This window comes from Panthera pardus, unplaced genomic scaffold (genome assembly GCF_024362965.1).
Source record: "Panthera pardus isolate Hobbes unplaced genomic scaffold, ASM2436296v1 HiC_scaffold_11, whole genome shotgun sequence".
NCBI classification, from domain to species: domain Eukaryota; kingdom Metazoa; phylum Chordata; class Mammalia; order Carnivora; family Felidae; genus Panthera; species Panthera pardus.
Window position 1 is genome coordinate 95,359,356 of NW_026526666.1, and position 20,773 is coordinate 95,380,128.

General features: G+C 49.2%; 2 protein-coding genes across 5 annotated transcripts in view; one reads left to right on the top strand and one right to left on the bottom strand.

Moving 5' to 3' along the window:
* Positions 1 to 6,582: 6,582 nt before the first annotated feature.
* Positions 6,583 to 16,527, top strand: AGMAT (agmatinase). 3 transcript variants are annotated; one of them, XM_053898929.1, is made up of 7 exons: positions 6,583 to 6,993; positions 8,230 to 8,432; positions 10,910 to 10,958; positions 12,009 to 12,204; positions 12,924 to 13,103; positions 14,958 to 15,042; positions 15,169 to 15,668. In XM_053898929.1, exons 1-7 carry the CDS (start codon positions 6,722 to 6,724, stop codon positions 15,207 to 15,209), a joined length of 1,026 nt encoding a protein of 341 aa, XP_053754904.1. In that variant the 5' UTR covers positions 6,583 to 6,721; the 3' UTR covers positions 15,210 to 15,668. The 3 variants fall into 3 exon arrangements, with proteins under 3 accessions (XP_053754904.1, XP_053754905.1, XP_019317023.2); XM_053898930.1 differs by having other exon boundaries at positions 6,585 to 6,993; positions 15,204 to 15,668; XM_019461478.2 differs by lacking the exon at positions 15,169 to 15,668 and adding an exon at positions 15,706 to 16,527 and having other exon boundaries at positions 6,593 to 6,993.
* DNAJC16 (DnaJ heat shock protein family (Hsp40) member C16) overlaps positions 16,500 to 20,773 on the bottom strand; it is a 43,992-nt gene continuing 39,718 nt past the window's right edge. For both annotated transcript variants that reach the window (XM_019461474.2, XM_019461476.2), the window contains 2 exons: positions 20,395 to 20,565; positions 16,500 to 19,911 (listed from right to left, as the gene is read on the bottom strand). In XM_019461474.2, coding sequence (XP_019317019.1) covers positions 19,512 to 19,911; positions 20,395 to 20,565 — 571 coding nt within the window. In that variant the 3' untranslated portion in view covers positions 16,500 to 19,511. The remainder of the gene's footprint in view (positions 19,912 to 20,394; positions 20,566 to 20,773) is intronic.

The following is a 20,773-nucleotide window of genomic DNA, read 5'->3' on the forward strand; positions in this document are numbered from 1 at the left end:
TAAATTATACAAGTTTTTCTTATTTGGCTAGTGGGAATAGGCACTATTCCTACCCTGGTGAGCACCTTTCCCTCTAAGCCTTTCAAGCGGTTCTTTTCCCAACCTTGGGTAATTTTCTTACATAAACGTGCAAAGCAGAACTTGTTGAATACCAGAATAGGGCCATCTACAGATCTCCGGGTTTCTCTCTTTCTCCTTTCCTCTCTCTCTCTCTCTCTCTCTCTGCTGTGTGTGTGTGTGTGTGTGTGTGTGTGTGTGTAGCTCTCCTCTCTGTGACTCTGGCCTGTGAGCTCCAGCTGCTTTGGTCACCCTGGGCTCCCAGCTCTGCCTTCACAACTCGGGGACTCCACTGAGCTCTGCCTCAGTTTTCATTCCCTGCACCGGAGCCCATAAGCTCGCGGTAAAAAACCAGGGCAAGTACCAAGGCTCACCCCATTTTGTTGTTCTTGCTCGGGATGACTATCCGCTGTGGCCATATGTTCGGTGTATTGAAAAAAAAACCACTGTTTTCGTATTTTTTGTCCTCGTTTGGTTGGTTGAGGTGGGAAAGGAAATCATCTCTGTTTCTCTCTCTTGACTTCTGGAAGTGGAAATCCAAATACCACACCCATCGGGAACACTTATGATTCAAAACCATTGAATCTTGAAACTCTTAGGTTGCATGCTATTGAACTCACACCCAATTTATTCCAGGAGAAGACAGCTATTATCCGTCGTTATGTCCCTACAGACTTAACCAATAGCCTGATACTTGGCTGACACTCTGTAAAAGCTGGAGTGGATGAATAAACTATTTTGAGCAAACAGCTGTCGGTCAGCTTATGGTGTTTTCTTCCAACATTTGTTGATGGGCTTTTGCAATTTTCTTCTTGCCTGCCAGCAGCAAGTGAAAGCTAGGCAAAATGGAAATTTCTGGGACTTGTTATTCATGATTGTAATTATCCACAAAAATGCACCCTCTAAAAAAGCTTATTTACAGGCACGAGAAAACTTTTAGGGATGGGGGAAATGTTCTAAAACTGGGTTGTGGTGATGGTTGCACAGGTTTACAAAAAAAAATCATTGAATTGTACACTTAAAAACAGGTGAATTTTGTGATATATAAATTATACCTAAATAAGGCGGTTTAAAAAAAAAAAAAGCTTATTGTGAAGATTTCCAAGGCATTTTAAGGTGAAACAAAGGAAGTTGCCAACCACTTTATATAAGCTAAGCCCAGTTTTGATTTTTTTCAAAAGCCTTATATGCTATGAAATACAACCTTGCTTGGGTAGGGGTAGGCAATGATGGACTCTCATTTTGTACAATACACACGTATGAATTTTGTAATCAGAAGAAGTAAAGATTTTAAAAGGAAGATTAAAATTTATTTTTTTAATGTTTATTTATTTTTGAGAGAGACAGTGCAAGCAGGGAAGGGGCAGAGAGAGAGACACACACAGAATCCGAAGCAGGTTCCAGGCTCCGAGCTGTCAGCACAGAGCCCCACGCGGGGCTCGAACCCACGAACCGTGAGATCATGACCTGAGCCGAAGTCACACACTTAACCGACTGAGCCACCCAGGGCCCCCAAGATTAAACTTTAAAAGAGAGAGAAAATCAAGCCAAGGGTGACACCAAAAGAAAAAAGTTCGATTTGACCCATCCACAAGGCAGTGGACAGGATATTAAATTAGAAATCAGAAAGCCCGAATTCTGTTCTCATTCTGGTTTTTGAACTCTGAGCTAAAACAAATTATTTAGCTGATGGCTATCATTCCAGAAACCAGGTTTGAGTCATGAAGTGAATATTTGGAGCCTGGATCTTCAGTGTCAAAAGTGGAACTTGGAAATAGTTTTGATAGCAACTATGGAAGGATGTCAATTCAGGGGAGGTTTTTTTGTTTTGTTTTGTTTTGTTTGTTTTTTTTTTTTTTTTTTTTTTTTTTATCCTCCTGACTGTCCAAAAATGGTGAGACTCACTCTCTCCCAACCACTCTGACTGAAACCTTTAACAGGTAAGGCCATTTCTAATCCTGGATCCCGGGGAGGAAATGGCCTTGCACTATACTGTGACATCACTGGCTCAGCACTTCAGTTTCCTTATCAAATATAGATAATATGTTTTATCTGTAGGGTAATTGGAAAGACAAACGAGATAATATACACCGAGTGTTCAATTCAGACAGAAATTGGGATGTAAAAGTAAGTCGTAATGAAACAGAACAAATACTTTCTCATGCCATTGGCTTTATGATACTGCAGGAAACATTGTATCATACATGCTCTGTTGTATGAGATCTTATCTGTACTTCAAGCTTCCATCCTTCTCCTCCAACCGTGTATGATGACGTTCTCCTGGTCTGAACTGCCCAGCATGAGTTGGTTCGCAGATGGGTTTGTCTCCGTAGCATTTTCCCACGTGTCCCTGAGCTTTCCATCATTCTGGAACCTGGGTTTTAAGCCTCAGCCCCTTTAGTCCTCAATTACTGAGTATTCAGTCTCACTAGTAACTTGAGTCAGATCTACTTACTCAGGGTATATAGTTTATAGTTAATAATCAGCCCCGCATTTGTCTAACGCCGTTCGCACCATCGGGAGCAGGTTGACGATGTACTTTCAGCTGTGCGTCAGCACCAAGAAGTCAGGAGAGGTTAGCTATTGCAGGGGAAGAGGTGCTATTCAGAAGCAGCTGACTTCCCGCGAGAGGCAAAGAGGACTGCCATCTGAAAGAAATCAGGGGAAACGGCCGGGGCCTTAAAGAAATCTGAACATTTTCTGCAAGAGAGAATTAAACGGTGCAAAGATCACATTAAGGTGGCCTACTGCATAATAAAATCGTTGTGGGCTGATGAAATCAGACTAAATGACCTAAACTATGCGTCACATGATAGAAGATTGAAGGAGCGCTCTGTCCATTTGCTAAAACTCCTCTTCCTTATTAGCCGACCAAGCAGAAGTTTTCTGTGCCCTCTCCTGGCTTGACTTTGAAACTACATGACAGTGGTATTCTTTAAACTTCAGTGGGTGGGTCTTGCCTGTGATGAATTCATGCTCTCGCCTCCCTTTCTCTTGCCCCATTTGGACCAGAGAGAGGCTGAGTGGGCCATTTACATGGCTAAAAGTGGTTGGATCAATCAGGCTCCCGGTGTCCACTGGGCAAGCTGAATAGACCGAACGACCAATGTCGTGTTCAAATAGCACATACCATTTTCGAGATTCAGAAATGATGATGCCACTGCTGGAGGTAACTCCACGCTCGTGTGTAAAGTATTCCCTGAGGGATTGTTGAGTATGTAACTTTATAGGTGAAGCGTGGGGAGTCTGACCAACTTTGATGGAAGTATTCTAAACATGCTGAAAACTATTTTTCTTTAGGGCCAGTGGACAAAGAAGTGTAACAGTGGGTAGAGTGTCCCAGAAAGCTCCCTCCCCCCACGCCAGGTGTCTCACGGAGGCGGGAGTTGATGCAGGATCATTTCTTCAGTCTCTGCAAGCACAGACAAGTTCAAGGTGTTGACTCCTTCTGTGGAGCCCTTGTATTATTCTTTAGGCCAAAGGGAATCCACGCAGATAGCCGGAACATACACAATGTTTTCCTCACATTCTTCGGCTGTCACGGCTTTTTCATCACCCTAGAGCTGGTCTCTGCAGCTTCCAGAAGATCTGTTCAGTCTTTCACTCACTCACCCACCAAACATTTATTCTATTACTTTTTTTTTTTAAGTTTATTTATTTGAGAGACAGGGAGAAAGAATCCTGAGCAGGCTCCATGTTGTCAGCCCAGAGCCCGACTCAGGGCTCACAGTTTGCGAGATCATGACCTGAGCTGAAATCAAGAGTCGGATGCTTAACCAACTGAGCCACCCAGACGCTCCTGTTTTTTGTTTTCTAAGGCACCAAAAATTAGAGGCTGGCCAAAAGGATGAAGCACGGATCGGAACTTAGAGTTTGCCAGAACGGTGCTTTGGAAACTTTCTCCTGTCATGACACACATAGAGAAATCATACAATTTTGGGGCGCCTGGGTGGCTCGGTCGGTTAAGCGTCCGACTTCGGCTCAGGTCACGATCTCACGGTCCGTGAGTTCGAGCCCCGCGTCGGGCTCTGTGCTGACCGCTCAGAGCCTGGAGCCCGTTTCAGATTCTGTGTCTCCCTCTCTCTCTGCCCCTCCCCTGCTCACGCTCTCTCTGTCTCTCAAAAATAAATAAATGTAAAAATAAAAAATAAATTAAAAAGGAAAGTTCGGGGGGGGGAACATTTAGCTGGTAAATAATACCAAATGTTTTAATGCTAACATAAACGTATTACGAAATGGAATGACACACACACATGTGCAAGATCAAGCATGAAACTGCAAAGAGACGTTGTGCTGGATGGAGCGTTGCCTTGAGCTGTCGCCCCAAGCCCAGCGGAAATGCGAATGAGCTCTCTCTCCTGCCACAAGTAATGGAGATACGTGGATCGCGGAGCGAGGATTTCACTTTTTTTCCTGATCCCAGTTCCTATACTTGAAAACTGAGAATTTTAAGGGTTTTAAGAGTTCCAGAGACGGTGGTTTGAGCACGGGCTTCAGCAGAACATTGGCATGTGGAGATGAGGGTCGTGGGAGAGAACCTTCCGGGCGAGGAGATGGCATGAGCAAAGGACTGGAGGCAAGAAAGTGAGGGCTGTGTAAGGTGAACAGTGGCTCGAGAGCCAAGTACTGGAAGATGCACGAAAGGAAACAGAATTTAAAAAGCAGATTGCGAGGCACCAGGGTGGCTCAGTCGGTTAAGTGTCCGACCTCGGCTCAGGTCATGATCTCACGGCTCATGGGTTCGAGCCCCACATCAGGCTCTGTGCTGACAGGTCGGAGCCTGGAGCCTGCTTCTGATGCTGTGTCTCCCTCTCTCTGCGCCCCTCCTCCGCTCACGCTCTGTCTCTCTCGCTCTCTCTTCTCTCAAAAAGAAACATTATAAAAAAAAAAAAAAAGTGGATTGGCTTCAGGAAGCGTTATCTGGTGGGAGAGTGGAGACACCAAGTGGAAAGCTGTGGCTGGCACCACAGTAACAGCAGAGGGAGCCAGTGGGGGTCTTGTAAGCAGGGAACCACCAGGACTGAACAAAGCATTGGGCAGAGAGCAGGATCAAGAAGGAGGTGGAAAGTTGCTGAGCCACAGGCCACCTGAGGTGCCATCAGACCATCCAGGTGGGGAGTCAGAAAATGGGCAACTGGGGGGCGCCCGGGTGGTTCAGTCGGTTGAGCGTCCGACTTCGGCTCAGGTCATGATCTCACGGTCTGTGAGTTCGAGCCCCGCGTCGGGCTCTGTGCTGACAGCTCGGAGCCTGGAGCGCGTTTTGGATTCTGTGTTTCCCTCTCTCTGCCCCTCCCCCACTCATGCTCTGTCTCTCTCTGTCCCAGAAGTAAATAAACATTAAAAAAAAATTTAAAAAAAAAAGAAAGAAAGAAAACGATACAGCCAGGACAAACACTATGGGAGAAATGGTGCTAGAATCTGTCCATAGGGGTGGTAAGGGAGTGTAGCTTTTTTTTCTGGAAAACGGCAGGGACCTGTTCTGCAGCCGTCTTGCGACACGGAACACCCAGGATTGACCATTAGGAAACTTTGCCCCCATCGTGCAGAGTGGAGGCTGGGCGGTGTGGGTTTAAGGTGTGACGTACACGTAAAGGTTACCATTGACAATTTTTTCTTTTTAACGTTTATTCACTTTTGAGAGACACAGAGAGAGTATGAGCAGGGGAGGGGCAGAGAGGGAGGGAGACACAGAATCTGAGGCAGGCTCCAGGCTCCAAGCGGTCAGCGCACAGCCGGACGCGGGGCTTGAACTCACGACCTGAGAGATCATGACCTGAGCCGAAGTCCAATGCTCAACCGGCTGAGCCATGCAGGCGCCCCATGAAGGTTACCGTTTAAAGCCAATGCCGGCCTCTTCCATTCAATTTCAACTTCCAGAGATAAAAAATGTATTTACCACCACCCATGGCTCACATAACTTCATGACAAGTCACTTTTTCTTTCCCTGGTGGTCCCCGCCCCCCCGCCAGAAATAAAGAGGACTGGAGATTAGGGGGCCCCCTGGCAGTGTGACCTTCACCAAGCTGGTCTCTAAGGCCTTTTAAAAAAAAGGTTATTTAGAAAGACTCTACCCCCTGGGGCGCCTGGGCAGCTCAGTTGCACAGGCCTCTTGATCTCCTCTAGCTTCGTGGTCTCACAGGTCAGGTGTTCAAGCCCAGCCTGCGGCTCAGCTCTGATGGTGCAGAGTCTGCTTAGGATTCGGTCTCTCGCTCTCGCTCTGGCTCTCTGCCCCTCCCCTGCGCATGCTCTCTTTCTCTCAAAATAAATAAACTTAAACAAGAGACTCTGCTTCCCGGGAATCTTACCCCAGGCATTTCGTAACACATTATTTAAAAAAAATGCATTTCCAATTTCTCTTCCTTAGAGAAAGTTTTCTCTCCCCCCTTTAACTCTTTCTGCTTTTAAAAAATACTACTCTGAAAGGGAGAAGCAGGCGCCAAGGGCTTGTTTTTGCGGGGCGCAGACCCCAGGGACAGTGCGGTGGCCGCGGGGGTGGGGGCGGGGGCGTCCCCCGGGGCCCGGTTCTATTTACCGAGGGAGCCGGAGGCCGAAGTCCAGAGAGGGGGCGGGGAGAGCGCGGCCCCTCGTCCGCCCTTGATCCCCAGGCCGCCGGCCCTTTGAGCACAGTCGGCCGTTCGGGCCGCTGCGGGGACCGGCGGGCGACATGCTGCGGCGGCTGGGGTCCCTCTGCGCCCGGAGCCTGGGGGCCCGCGGGGGCGCGCGTCCTGCCGCGGGGCTCCGCCACCTGGGCCGCAGCCCCCGCCGCCGGGCCTCCGATGCTCCCCGGAACCAGCCCCCCAGCTCCGAGGTCGTGGCCCGGCCGGTGGGCGTCTGCTCCATGATGCGGCTGCCGCTGCAGGCCTCCCCCCAGGGGCTGGACGCCGCCTTCATCGGGGTGCCCCTGGACATTGGGACCTCCAACCGGCCCGGGGCGAGGTAAGGCCCGCAGGACTGGGGGACACGTGGCCGGACCACCCGAGGCCACTGGGCGCGAAAGCCCCACGGACGGCGCCTCCCCTCAGCCAGGGTGGGGGTGGAAGCTGGTGCCGGCTCCAGAACGCCCCTAATCGACTGACAGACGGTTGGTTCCCCCCTCCCTCATCACACGATGCCGATGGCACCTGATCTAGATGGCACCCGATCAAGAATTGCTCAAACACGAGGCTTTTATTTTTTTAAGGTTAAAAGAATATATATTATTTTTTAAATTCTTAATTTTTTTAAACATTTACTCATTTTTGAGAGAGAACGGGAGACAGAGCATGAGTGGGGAAGGGACAGAGAGAGACACACACACACACACACACACACACACACACACAGAATCAGAAGCTGGCTCCAGGCCCTGAGCTGTCAGCACAGAGCCTGACGTGGGGCTCGAACTCACGGACCGCCAGATCATGACCTGAGCCAAAGTCTGACGTTTAACAGACTGAGCCAACCAGGCGCCCCTAAAAATTATTTTTAAATAACCTGTACACCCAGCGTGGGGCTGGAATTTACAACCCCAAGATAAGGGTGGTAAACTCTATCGATTGAGTCAGGCAGGCGCCCCAAGGCATTTTTTTCCCTAAGATCATGGCAGAGGAAGTGAAGTCAAGTCTGTTTTCCTAAATAGTGAGCATCAGCTATGTCTGATTGGGCTCAGCCACTTTACAGATGTAAATACTGTATAGACGAATAATCTGAAGTAGAAATGCCACCATTTATTAAATGTCTACTGAATGCAAGGGGCTTTGCATAGATGACCTCACTTCATTCCTATAACAACCCAGGAGGGTAAATATTTTACAGATTAGGAAACTGAGGCTCACGGAGTTGAAGAAGTTATCTAATGCCAATTAGTAAATTGATGTTGGGTGGGCTTCCAAATCTGTGCCTTTAATCTCTTCAGTATACAGCCTGGGTTTTAGTGATTCTCAATCAGGGATGATTTTGACCCCAGGGGACATTTGGTGGTGTCCTTGGAGGACTTTTTGGTTATCACAACTTGCTCCTGGCATCTAATCGGTTACAGACCAGGGGAACTATCCCACAATGTACCGCATGGCCCCCCACATCAAAGATTCATCCAGCCCCAAATATCAGCAGTGCAGAGGCTGAGAAACCCCGGCCGAGGTAGGACCTCTGACCTTGCAGGGATGGTTCACAGGATGATTCTTCCTCCTCCAGATTTGGACCCCGGCGGATCAGGGAAGAATCCGTGATGCTTCGGACGACTAACCCTAGCACGGGGGCCCTCCCCTTCCAGTCCCTCTCGGTTGCAGACCTAGGTGATGTGAATGTCAATCTTTACAACCTTCAGGACAGCTGCCGTCTAATTCGAGAGGCCTATCAGAAAATCGTAGCAGCTGGCTGTATTCCTCTGACCTTGGGTAATAACATCTACGAGGGCAAGTGCAGTTCTCTGCACGGAGGGTTTATTTATCACGGGCAAGCCGCGGTGAATATGGAGACGGCATAGGAAAGAGAATTTGTAATCCTTTTTGTTTGTTTGTTTATTTTGAGTGGGGGTAGAGAGAGAGGGAGAGAGAGAATCCCAAGCAGGATCCATACTCAGTGCGGAACCTGATGCTGGGCTGGATCCCCCGACCGTGAGATCGTGACCTGAGCCGACCTGAGCCACGATCGAGTTCGACGCTCAAGCAACTAACCCACCCAGGCGCCCCTCTAATTAATGTTTTTTCTCCCCTGGGGGGAGGATATTTACATTTTTGGACTGGTACGATTGACAGGGATGGACTAGGGTGAGGCAAACGCATTCACTTTAATGTTTGTTTATTTTTGAGAGACAGACAGACAGACAGAACGTGAGCAGGGGAGGGGCAGAGGGAGAGGGAGACAGAATCCAAAGCAGGCTCCAGGCTCTAAGCTGTCAGCACACAGGCAAGGCATTTGCTTTAGTGCAAAATTTAAGGGGGGAGGCAGGGAGGTGCCAAAAGTCAACAATAAATATGACTGACTTTTCCCTTTTGCCTGAGGCTCCGATAGGGCTCAGAATAGCAGTGTTACTGATCCTATCTTTCTTTAAAATTTATCATGGATTTTTTTGGGAGTACCGATTTTGAATTTTAAAAGTATTACATTAAACTAGTAGTATTTATCTTAATCACTGAGGTTTTTTGTTTTGTTTTGTTTTGTTTTGTTTTTGGTGTCCCTTAAATTTTGCATCCCAGCAAGTGCCTCTACCCACCTCACCTTTGTCACCTCCCTCCTCCATTCCAGGCCCCGGGGGGGAAGGCTCACAACAGGGGCTCAATTGTGACTTCCTAACTATTTCAAGAACCTGCTTTTATATGACTTTGAGAGAGAGGTGCGAAGGGGCATTTTCCTCCAAGTCAGGGTCTCTCTGTCCATCTATGGGGCAGTTTTCCTCTTATCCCCCCACCCCTCCCACCCTTCCATTTCTCTTTCTCTTCCAGTTCACAAAGAGTTAAAATGACACAGACCTTTTTCCAAATATCCAAATGTATTTTTGCCAAAAGCGTGGGCCCAGCCTGCAGAACATCGTGCGTGGTGTGGAGTGTGGTTTCTGGAGGGACGCAGTTTGAAATCTCAGCTTTACCTCTCCCTAGCTCCTCCTGCGTCATTTCCTCACCTGTAAAATGGGAATCATAGCACCTACCTCACTGTGTTGTGTGAGGGCCACATAATGAAAGCGCACATAAAGTGCCCCGCATCCTGACTGGCACATTTTAAGCTTCTGTAAATGTGGCTACTGTTGTTTTTAACGGCCATCCATCGTAATACTTCTTTACTGAGCTGGCCAGTGCAGTGCCCATTGGCCACATGTGGTTATTGAAACTGAAATTAATTTTCAGTTGGTTTAGTGGCTGACTCTCAATTTCGGTTCAGGGCGTGATCTCCCGGTTCGTGAGTTCGAGCCCCGCATCGGGCTCTGCACTGACCGTAAGGAGCCTGCTTGGGATTCTCCCTCTCTCCCTCTCTCCCTGCCCCTTCCCTGCTCGTGCTGGTTTTTTCCTCTCAAAATAAATACACTTAAAAAAGTAAAATTAAAAGTAATTAAAATAAAAGAAAAAATTCATCTCCTCCGTGGCCTGAACTACATTCCAGTGGCCACATGCTAGAGAACATGCCCATCATTGCAGAAAGAAAGCTCTACTGGACAGAGCTGTTCCAGACATTTTACCTGTAAGCTTTAATTTGTTTCCTCTTTTTAAATTTTATTTATTTGTTTTGAGAGAGAGAGAGCCAACAGGGGCAGAGAGAGAGGGAGAGAGAGAATCCCAAGCAGGCTCCACGCTGTCAGCAGAGAGCTTGACGTGGGGCTCGATCCCACGCACCATGAGATCATGACCGACGTGGGGCTTGATCCCATGAACCGTGAGATCGTGACCGGAGCCAAAGTCGGATGCTTAACCAACTGAGCCACCCAGGTGCCCGTTTCCTCTTTTAAATTTTTTTTTTTAACGTTTTCTTATTTTTATTTTTGAGACAGAGAGACAGAGCGTGAACAGGGGAGGGGCAGAGAGAGAGGGAGACACAGAATGTGAAACAGGCTCCAGGCTCTGAGCTGTCAGCACAGAGCCCCACGCAGGGCTCGAACTCACAGACCGTGAGATCATGACCTGAGCCGAAGTCGGACGCTTAACCGACTGAGCCACCCAGGCGCCCCTTCGTTTCCTCTTTTAGATGACAATGTAATCCCGAGTATCCAGTGGCCATTTTCCCACCACTGAACAAGATCTCATTTTAGCTGAGTATGTTATAGTTCTTCAGTCCAATCAAAAGGGTGGCACCGTTGGGCGATTTGAGGATTGCTCTGTAAAATACACGGTCCCCCCCCCCCATCTTATCCACATGTCAGATGTTTTCTTTTTCCTCTTTGCAGGTGGAGATCACACAATCACATATCCTATATTGCAAGCGATGGCAAAAAAGTAAGTCCCGGGCGTCTGGTTCCACACAGGGTTTCAAACTTCAGGGGCTAGGGAATGAGTTGTTTGCGACTCCCTGGCATCGAGTGACCTCTGCTGGCTCAGGTTATTTGGGGTGATAGGAAATTCCCGGCTGAGTTGCTTCTGTGGATCAAAATTAAGGTCGGGCGAGCTCCAGGTGTCTCTGTCAGTCACCAGCTGGGAGCCAAGACAGTTTATTTTTAACACTTCTGGCCACCCTGGCTTGCCCTACATCGGCTCTGGTGAATGCATGCTCAGCCTGTGCCTCTGTTTTGGGAAGATGAGCCCCTCGCGAAATATACAACCCCGGTTAACTTCAGTTTCTGTTTTGCTTCAAAGGCCAAATGCACAATGATGTTGCTTGCCGGGGAGGGGCCCCGTTTCTTCCCGAAAGGGCCCCTTCCCCAGAGAACGGGAAAATGGATATTCTAGTGATGGAAGTCTACCAGGGACGAACTAACTTTGGTTAATTAGCCTGAAGAAGAGGCAGAAGGGCCAAGGCGGTGGCGGCTCCAGTATCCATATGAGGGAAAGACATGTGGGCAGCCTTCTGGTTGGTGGTGGGTGGGCTCAAGTGTTTTCTGGAGGCTGGGCTTGCCCAGCATCGATTTAGACGATATGTTTCTTTGGGGCGGCCGGCAGGGTTGATGGAGATTATGGAGAGGGAGCTGGGTTTGAAGCTGCTTCTCGGTGCCCCGGTTGTAGACAGGCTCTGATTAGTTCAGCCGAGCTCACCTGAGCCCCCATCCTTCCTTCTCATCCTCCTGGGCCTCTCCGTCTCCAAGTGAAGAAAATTCGTGGTGCTAGGCAGTGGGTGGGTAAGCTTCAGTACCTGTCTGTTCTCTGCCTGCCTTTCTCTGAGTTTATCGCTCTGAGATGCTAAACCATTTGCAGACGGAAACCAGTTGCAAGGCCGGTAATTGATGGCAGGTCTCCGCCCCGTGGCCATGTTTGGAAGTTCGGTAGCCTAGGGGGTGGCTGTGCTCAGGCCCCAGGAGGAGGTCTGGCCTCTGAGCTGTGTGTTGTCATCAGGCATGGCCCTGTGGGGCTGCTGCACGTGGATGCCCACACGGACACGGCTGACAAGGCCCTAGGAGAGAAGGTCTATCACGGGACGCCCTTCCGCCGGTGCGTGGACGAGGGACTCCTGGACTGTAAGCGTGTGGTGCAGATCGGCATCCGGGGCTCCGCCATGACCCTGGATCCCTACAGATACAGCTGGAGCCAGGTGACAAACCAAACGCCCCTCCCTCTGTCCCCCGTCTGCAAAGTGCCTTTCTGTCCGGTGCCCCCTCAGTGGTAGCTGTAGATTCAACAGGGGCTTCGGTGACCAAATTCAGAAAACGGGACTGAAGGCCGAGTGGCCATCGAGAGGGTCACGTGGAGCTGAGAGGAGCGAGGCTGTTAGTTCGTGAGGCAAAGGAGGCCTCTCGTCGCTGGGGTGGGGAGACGGGCGGAAACACACCCGTCCCTGGGCCGTCGCTGGCCTGGAAAAGAGCTGGGGAGGCCCAAAGCCAAGGCGAGCGGCCACCTTTCCGGTTCCTGTCCTCTTCCCCACCAGGCAGAGCGGCTCCTAGGTGGACACGTGTGGCAAGATCCCAACAGGAAAGACCCAAGTCCCCTGCTTTTAGAGTGTGCCAAGGCTAGTCTTGGAGGAGGTGCTACCACGAGCTGACCCGAGTTTCTCCCTCTCGTCCTAGCCAAGCTGCTCTCTGATCCCGTCCCCCCTGGGGCAGCTTCGACTGCCTACCTGCTTCTTCACCAGCTGTCGTTCCTCCCTTCCTCACCAGTCAAACGGGGACGACCGTTCCGTCCTCGTGAAGATTGGGGGGTCACGTGTGAAGCGTCCACAAGCACTTGGCGTGGGGGTTGGCACAGGAGAAATGCCCCGTAAATGCTGCCATGCAGAAGCCTCGACCTCCTGCTCTTTACTTCCTGCCTCCTCAGGGCTTCCGGCTGGTCCTGGCTGAAGACTGCTGGATGAAGTCCCTGGTTCCTCTGATGGGGGAAGTGAGGCAGCAGATGGGAGGCAAACCCGTGTACATCAGCTTTGACATTGACGGCTTGGATCCCGCCTATGCCCCGGGGACAGGGACGCCCGAAATTGCTGGTCTCACCCCTAGTCAGGTAAGGAGGTTTCACCAGTGATAGTTCCCGGGGGTGAGGATTCTTAGCCAGCGCCCCCCCCACCCCCCACTTCCCTGGGACGTGTAGTCAGTCTTCAGGATCAGGATAGGATTTTAAAAGCAGGGCACTTGGCCTTTTACTCTGCTCAGGGCTGACCACAGGTTGAACACTCTTCTGGCGCGAGGAGTGGACTGATTTGGCAAAGGCCCTCGTTTCTTCTCTGGGACATAACTGTCTGTTATTTGAGCTTTGTGCCTCTGATCACCTGTAGTTGGTTCATGGGGACAGTTTGCAGCATCCCCTCTTAAAAACACTGAACTTGGGGCGCCTGGGTGGCTCAGTCGGTTCAGCATCCGACTTCGGCTTAGGTCACGATCTCGCGGTCCGTGAGTTCTGAGCCCCGCGTCGGGCTCTGTGCTGACAGCTCAGAGCCTGGAGCCTGTTTCAGATTCTGTGTCTCCCTCTCTCTCTGCCCCTCCCCCGTTCATGCTCTGTCTCTCCCTGTCTCAAAAATAAATAAACGTTAAAAAAAATAAAAAAAAAACCAAAAAAAAAAAAACAAACACTGAACTTATCTTTTTGGGGTTAAATTTAAAAAGTGCTCACTATGGGACTACCTACCAAGGTAGTTCAAGAGTTTTAGAAACATCCAAATAAAGCTCTCTCTTTTCCTTTTTGAGAGAGAGAGAGAGAGAGAGAGAGAGCGAGTGCACATGAGCAGGGAGGGGCAGAGGGAGAGGGAGAGAGAATCTCAAGCAGGTGACGTGCCCAGTGTGGACCCTGACGTGCGGACCCTCATGATTGTGAGATCATGGCCAGAGCCAAAATCAAGAGTTGGATGTTCAACCAACTGAGCCACCCAGGTGGCCCCCAAATAAAGATCTAAGGTGTGCTGAGTATAAATTAATGCAGGAGGCAGAATTGGAGTGTGGTTATAACTGGAAGGTAAGCTGCAGGAGGGTAGGGCTTTTATTTTACCAGCCCACCCGTCAGTCTAGAACAGTGCCTGACTTAAAGGGTAGGAACTCAAAGGCACTTGAGTAAATAAATGAAGGCCACTTACACCTATCAATGATCTTATCTCCTCTAAGAAAGGGGCATGTTAGCAACTACCTCTTCCAAGCCATTCTCCATCAGTTCCCCACGGAGAGATTTCTAAGACACAATCCTCATTCCTCAGTTTATCATTCTTCTGGGCTTTTCACCGGCACAATGGAAACTCTTTGAGATGACGTGACTTCTTCCTACCATCCCCCTCACTTATCTTGTCTTCTGGCCACATCCAACTACCGGTATTTCTTTCCATCTTGGGGTCTTTGCGTGTGTCTTTCTGCCCAGGCTGCCCTATCCCTAATCCGCTTGGTCAATTCCTTGAACTAAGTGTTTCCACCTTGGGGAGGGCTTCCCTCAGCCAGCTCTTTGGGTGGTTTTGTATTATACTTTGCTACACTTGTGGTTTTTTTTTTTTTTTTTAAAGTAATCTCTGCACCCAACACGGGGCTCGAACTCACAACCCTGAGATCAAGAGCTGCATGCTCTACTGACCGGGCCAGCCAGGGACCCCTACGCTTGCTTTTCTTGAAAGCTTTCATGCATGACATTGAAATGACTGGTTTGCTTGTGTCCATCATCACACGATGGACCCCCCTCGGGAGCAGGGGCTGTGTGTTGGCCATTGGTGTCTACGTGATGCCCAGCAGTGTGCCTGGCAGTCGATAAACGTTTATCGAGCGGAAGCAACAGCTCCAAGTCCAAGGGTGGGCATGCATTGGGAGAGATCCACTGAGATCTCTGTAGTTGCTTTTCCCGGTCAATGGTTACTGCTGTGGACAACTCGGGCTTGGTCTTGCACAGGCGCTGGAAATCATCCGGGGTTGTCAAGGCCTGAACGTGGTGGGCTGTGATCTTGTGGAAGTGTCACCGCCTTATGATCCTTCTGGTGAGTAAGCGACAGTACTGTGATCCATAAGCAGCTGCGAGTTTAAATTCTATTAATCTGCTTAATAAGTAGAAGATGGCTGCGTCCTTTTGTATAACTTGGGAACCTGCTGAGCGTGTTTTGCAGTGAAGAAAATAAACCTATTGCTCCACACCTTACAGACATGAGCTAATTAACTCGAACACACACCCCTGGGAGGTGGCTCTTACTAGCTTGCCCTCCCGTCAGCAGAAGGAAAACCAGCCTGCAGGAACAGTGATAAGGTAATTGGTAGTAGGATAGCATAGCCCCCTCTCCTCCTTTGCTGTTTCATGGAGAAGTGAATTGTCGCGGCCTAAGTGATGTTTATTAATATTAAAAAAGTGGGCAGTTCGCTGGTTTAGGAGAGATATTCAAAGCAGAGGCCGCCCCGACAATTTCAATTTAGAGAACTTACAGACTGAGGCCTGTCAGCTTCGGAGGAGGGTAGGTGATAAATACAATACACACCATTATTCTAGGCTTTCCTTTGGGGTGGGAATCTGTTTGTAAACAAAGAACCTTCTGGTTCAGGGGAAAGCGTGTCCACAGGGTGGCTGGGCAGAAGAGGGAATCTGGAAAGGCGGCACAAAGGCAAGCGAGAGGCTCGGCCCGCTGTTCACCTTTGGTTTTTTATCTTTGTAGGAAACACGGCCCTCCTGGCAGCTAACCTGCTGTTTGAGATGCTGTGTGTGCTCCCCAAAGTGACAGTCGTCTGAACCTCGTGCTCTTCCTGATAAATCAGCAGCTTGTGTCGATGACAGGTTCTCAGGAATTTATGCGCAAGAGGCCCGAGTACTCAAGAGTTTACGCCAGTAAAACCTTCTGCTAGAGTGTCACTGGAGGCTGTAAAATCAGGGCATTCAGTAGAAGTCTGATCCAACAGCTAATATTTCTAAGGAGTCTGAATTAAAGAGAAGCACGTGTGTTGTTACAAGGGACAGAGCATTTAGTTTAGGATTATCTAAAAACTGGAGAAATGAAATATAAAAAAAGAAAACAACCCATAGGACAGAATCCCGTATAAACATCTCCTATGTCTCTAGTTTGTCTTCCTTTACACTATGGCTCCTCCTGAGGAACCCAGGGCTGCGTCTGGGTTTTAGGCCATTTGTGAACATAAACAAATAGTTTGAAAGTAACATGCAGACCCTCACAAAGAAACTGCCCACCCAACAGCCCAGGAGGGCGCATGGAATGTCTTTTCAACCAGACAGCGGGTGGCCTCCAAAGTGCCCTTGGTGACACTTCCTTAACCTACTCCCTGCCTCAGTTTCGCATCATCTGCTCTTCGCGCTGGCCCACCCTCTAGGATAGCAGCTCCTGAGATCTGCACTGAAGATTCAGGCATGTGTTGAGTTACACACAAATTCAATTTTGTTGAGAACGGGTCCATGATCAAACCCTCCTCTTCCTGATGCAAGGGCGACGCGTAATCGTCACACATTAAAATAGTTTATTTCTGTTTCCAGTCTGTAATATTCTTAAAACAAAAATAACATCAGCTTCAGTGCCTGTTCACAATACAAAACGAAAACAACATAAAAAAGACACCATTTGCCAAGTGAGTTATTTGTTCCTAAGAGTATCAAAAGTGCAAAATATTCACCTTCTTTTCAGACCGCTCTCTCAAGTTTCATCCTCCTCCTTGACAAACTGAGTGGACACCTTCACAGCTGCCACACTGCATTTGTTTCCAAGGGACAAGGTCAGGCATTTGGATGCGAGCAATTATGTCATCTGTAAAGACATTCTGCATCAGCTTTTAAAGAATTTTACTCAGGAAAACATTTGAGTGTCTGCTTCCAATCTCTTTTCCCAAACAAAACAAATCACTTAAAACACAGTTAGACCGCATTTCTTTTTAAATCAGGAAAAACATGTATGTGCTGAACGAGGAGGCAATCAGCCTATTAATTTGAAAAGTACGGCCAAATTTTCACGGTCGGTAGGTGATGGCAGAGAGAGACCATGGTGCTTAATGGAAGTCAAGGTGGTCTTATGGAAACGCTGCTGACTCATAGCTGACAATCTCTTAGACAAATTATGCCACCGGCACCTGGACGATAAAAAAAAATATTTGTAAGTAGGTGTGTATTCTACAAAGACTTGTTTTAGGCCAGTTTTCATCCCCATCTGCTAAACATGATGCGTAGTCTCTATCAACCAGAAAACCCTACTTCTAAAAATAAAACAACATTGTCAGTCTCAACATATTCAAAGGCCAGGAAGTTAACTTCAAACTGAAATTAGGTCTGTGTGATTACACACAAGAGGGGAAAAGGTGGCATTGGCCGAGTGTGACAGCGGCTCATACATTTGACACAAAAGTAAACAAATTCACGGGAACGTTCAGGAGGATAGGCGTGGGTGGTCAAGGGCGAAGTTCAGTCGAAGTAAAACCTCCCTAGTGTCCTCTTGGGGGACATCTCTTTCAGCCCCAAACAGACCAGTGGAAGAACTTGCCGGGAATGTTTCTAATCCTATTCTCACTTTCCTTTCTCAGTGCAAAGGGGGGGTGCGGCTAACTGTCCGAAGGTGCTTTTGATTTTAATGGGAAACATTTTTAAAGTGAACAAAGCTGGGGAGATTCTGTTTTCAGAAATGAAGGTCACGAATCCCATTAGGACCAGAAGTTAAAAAGCCCACCACTGAACCAAAACACCACTCGTATCAGCAACGTGGCCGTAAAAGACCTAGAAAATAACTCAGAGGACGGTGCATCGAGGAACCAAATGAGTCCCTTAATCACGCCTGCCTGGGCCAGGTGCCAGGAGATACGGCCACCAGAGCAAGCATCCAATTTTTAGAGGATCATGTGGAAAAAAAATGCAGCCTGGCAGTGATTTCTTTCTTTCTTTCTTTTTTAAATAAAGCTACAGACTCTCCACGGAAACTACAGGAACTCCTGGGCTTAAATAATTAATTACTTGCCATTGTAGCTCAATATTTAAATTATTCAGGATCCGAATCGCTTAGTTTCAAGCAATTATGATTAAAGAAATACTAACTCAGTAAATGTCCCATCACTGATTCCGACCCTTCATTTTATAGAAGGGCAAATTTACTTTGACAAGAGAACTGACCACTCTTGGAAGTTGTTCAAACTCCACCGGTGGTTCTGCCCTAAAAAAAAAAAAAAAAAGAAAAGAAAAAAGACAAGAAAAAAAGGCAAGCTCTCTAACTGGCTGGTATGATCCACTGTGCACTGGAGCTCTGCAAGCTGGGTGCTGATGGTGGGTCGGACCCTGTTACTGGTGAAGCAGTTGTTAAGAGTGAAAGCAACGGAGATATCAAAATCTAGGCCAGAAGCTCAAAGTAAGCCTTTTGCCAAACAGGAGTCTAGAACAAGTCTTGGGTCACTTGTCACAAGAGAGAGCCCAAAGTTATAGCACTTTGGGGGTAACAGTGTTCAAAATACAATTGTTGAAAAGAAATTTTAAGTTCCTTGATACAAAGACAGGTCTGGTAGTTTACTAAAGAGACACGACTGGAGGTTCCTCGAGCCTGACTCATGGCAGGTGGGAATGAGGTGTCTTCATTGAACATCTACTGGCTTCTAGCAGCTTATCTCTATGTCCGGAGAACAAGGTCACAAATCATGGCTCCTAAGATTCATACCCTAAAACTGACAGAGGGAGAAAGGCATGGGAAAACGTACACGTGAATGGCTCAAAGTCATTACAGTACTTCCTGCCGTGCAGATCCCTCCCTGGCGACATCTAGTGCTGAGGCGGCGGCCGGGGGGGACACCACCGAGAGGTCACTTCGGTCACTGCCCAGCCCTCCCTTCTTTTGTCTTGGGAAGGAAACCAAATTCACATGCAGAGCCCCCACTTATCCCCAGCCTTTTAAATGGCTGCCAAACTGGGGCAGGGGGATACCCCCCAAATATACTTTTAGCCACTGACGACTGGAAGAACTATCAAATGTTAAGGTTGCTTGGAACCGGGCCTCTTTCGGGATGCAGGGCCTAGAAGCTGCCGTGGGCTGTCCGGGTGACGCAGCATGCACCGGGGCAGAAGCAGAGCGGGGGTGGGAAGTGACCCGACCAGCACTCCGGGCTCGCGAGGTTCCATCTGGGTACCGCTGAGGGCTGGAGCCCCCAGCTTCTCCCACAGCACAGAGACAGGACAGGGGAGCGAGGTGTGAGCATGTGACGGGACGGGACGACAAAAAAAGAGGGAATGAGCAGTCTGCTTTACATGGTGTGGCATTCAAACGAGGGCGAAGAAACCCACAGGAAAATCTTTTGATCTGGGGGATTCAGCTTGAGGTGTTTTTCACTCCTAGGTTAGAACAGGACAAAGGAAAGATTCTTCTAGTCATTGTTCCAGAAGGATAATCTAGAATCTATTCTCTGTCCTCGGTGATAGGTTGAGTCCTGAAAAGGCCTGTTCGCAGGGGCCTATTAAAAAGCCTGAAGAGTTTAAGTCTCTCTTGAGCCCCTCTCAGTCTAGCTCGGGCCACGACGGGATATAAAACCTCTGTAAGGAGCCTTCCAGCAGCCGCTCCATCCATAAGGACAACTTGCTCAATTTTCCTTTGACGGGCCTGGGTCCAAGGCCACAGGAAGGTTTCCCCCGCGATTCGCCCAGATGGAGGGAAGAGTCAAGGGCACCGCAAGACCCCATGGCTTCCTCCTCTTCCACTGCTTTCTGGGGCTTGAAGAGGCAGAAGTATTTCTTGTGGCCGTTCAGGGCCAGCACGTAACCCGTGTAGTCCCGTTCCATGAAATGCTTGTCATACTGGTTTGGGATCGGGGCTGCATCTTGAGCAAACTCCAGCAAGTACTCCAGCCATTCTCTGTGTTTGTCCAGACTCAGGAAGGAGAAGTGCAGGCAGCTGCTCCTGCCGGAAGGACAGAAGAAAGACTTAGGGCACACCCTGACGCCTTTAACTGCAGGGGACACGAGTGCCTCAGTCAGATTTCAAGTGGCAGAAGGAGGCGTTGCGTCGGGTGGGGCCTGAAGATGGGAAGAATGGGGGACTCCCCTGGGACCTGAGGGCTGCTTCAACACGCGCCACGCTCTGCTTGCCCCATCGCCCTGTCTCCTGCCGGGTGTCCCCTGTGTCCCTCTCGGTGTCCGGCTTCAGTAAAAGCACACGAGAGCGACAGGGGTAGAGCTCCCTGAAAGGCTCAGGGAAGAAGCCGGGGGGGGAGCTCTTCTGTTCAGAAGCATCGGGACAGGGAGTCAGGGGAGAAGAGGTCGCAGCCAACATCTCGCTGCAAGCAAGGAGCCCCCCGTGGTCAAGGGGAAAAGGAGGAAACTGTCCTCCAGCTCCCCCCTCACCCGAACGTGCCCTCCCTTGCTCTCCCTCCCACGAGCTTACCCAGTGAATGTGTAGACCTCCAAAGCGAACTTCTGCAGTAGGCTGGTCTTGGTGGGGTCTGACAGGATGAGGACCACGTTCATGTGGCCCGGCCTCAGGCGGACCAGGTTACTGGTGTAGGTCACGTCTGTGAGTTCCGTTACCTCCACGAAGCCCTTTTTAGGGATCTTGCTGTGGGGAGACAGCGAGGAATTAAGATGTTATCAGGACAGGGGAATGCCATTACTTTGGAAAAAAAAAAAATAGGAGGAAGAAAATGCTCTGTTCCAACCAGACTAGACAGGTTATTTAATATTCTCGAGCCCGGCACCCTGGCAGGACAGGGACGGTCCCTCCTTGGTGGTCCTGGGCCTACGAAGAGCCTTTCAGATGCTACTGT

What these genes read in the sequence shown, in the direction of transcription:
- AGMAT (XM_019461478.2), top strand. Translation starts at nt 6,722, where the DNA reads ATGCTGCGGCGGCTGGGGTCCCTCTGCGCCCGGAGCCTGGGGGCCCGC. An exon ending in TCCAACCGGCCCGGGGCGAG is followed by an intron (nt 6,994 to 8,229) that starts GTAAGGCCCGCA and finishes TTCCTCCTCCAG; the next exon opens with ATTTGGACCCCGGCGGATCA. An exon ending in ACAGATACAGCTGGAGCCAG is followed by an intron (nt 12,205 to 12,923) that starts GTGACAAACCAA and finishes CTGCCTCCTCAG; the next exon opens with GGCTTCCGGCTGGTCCTGGC.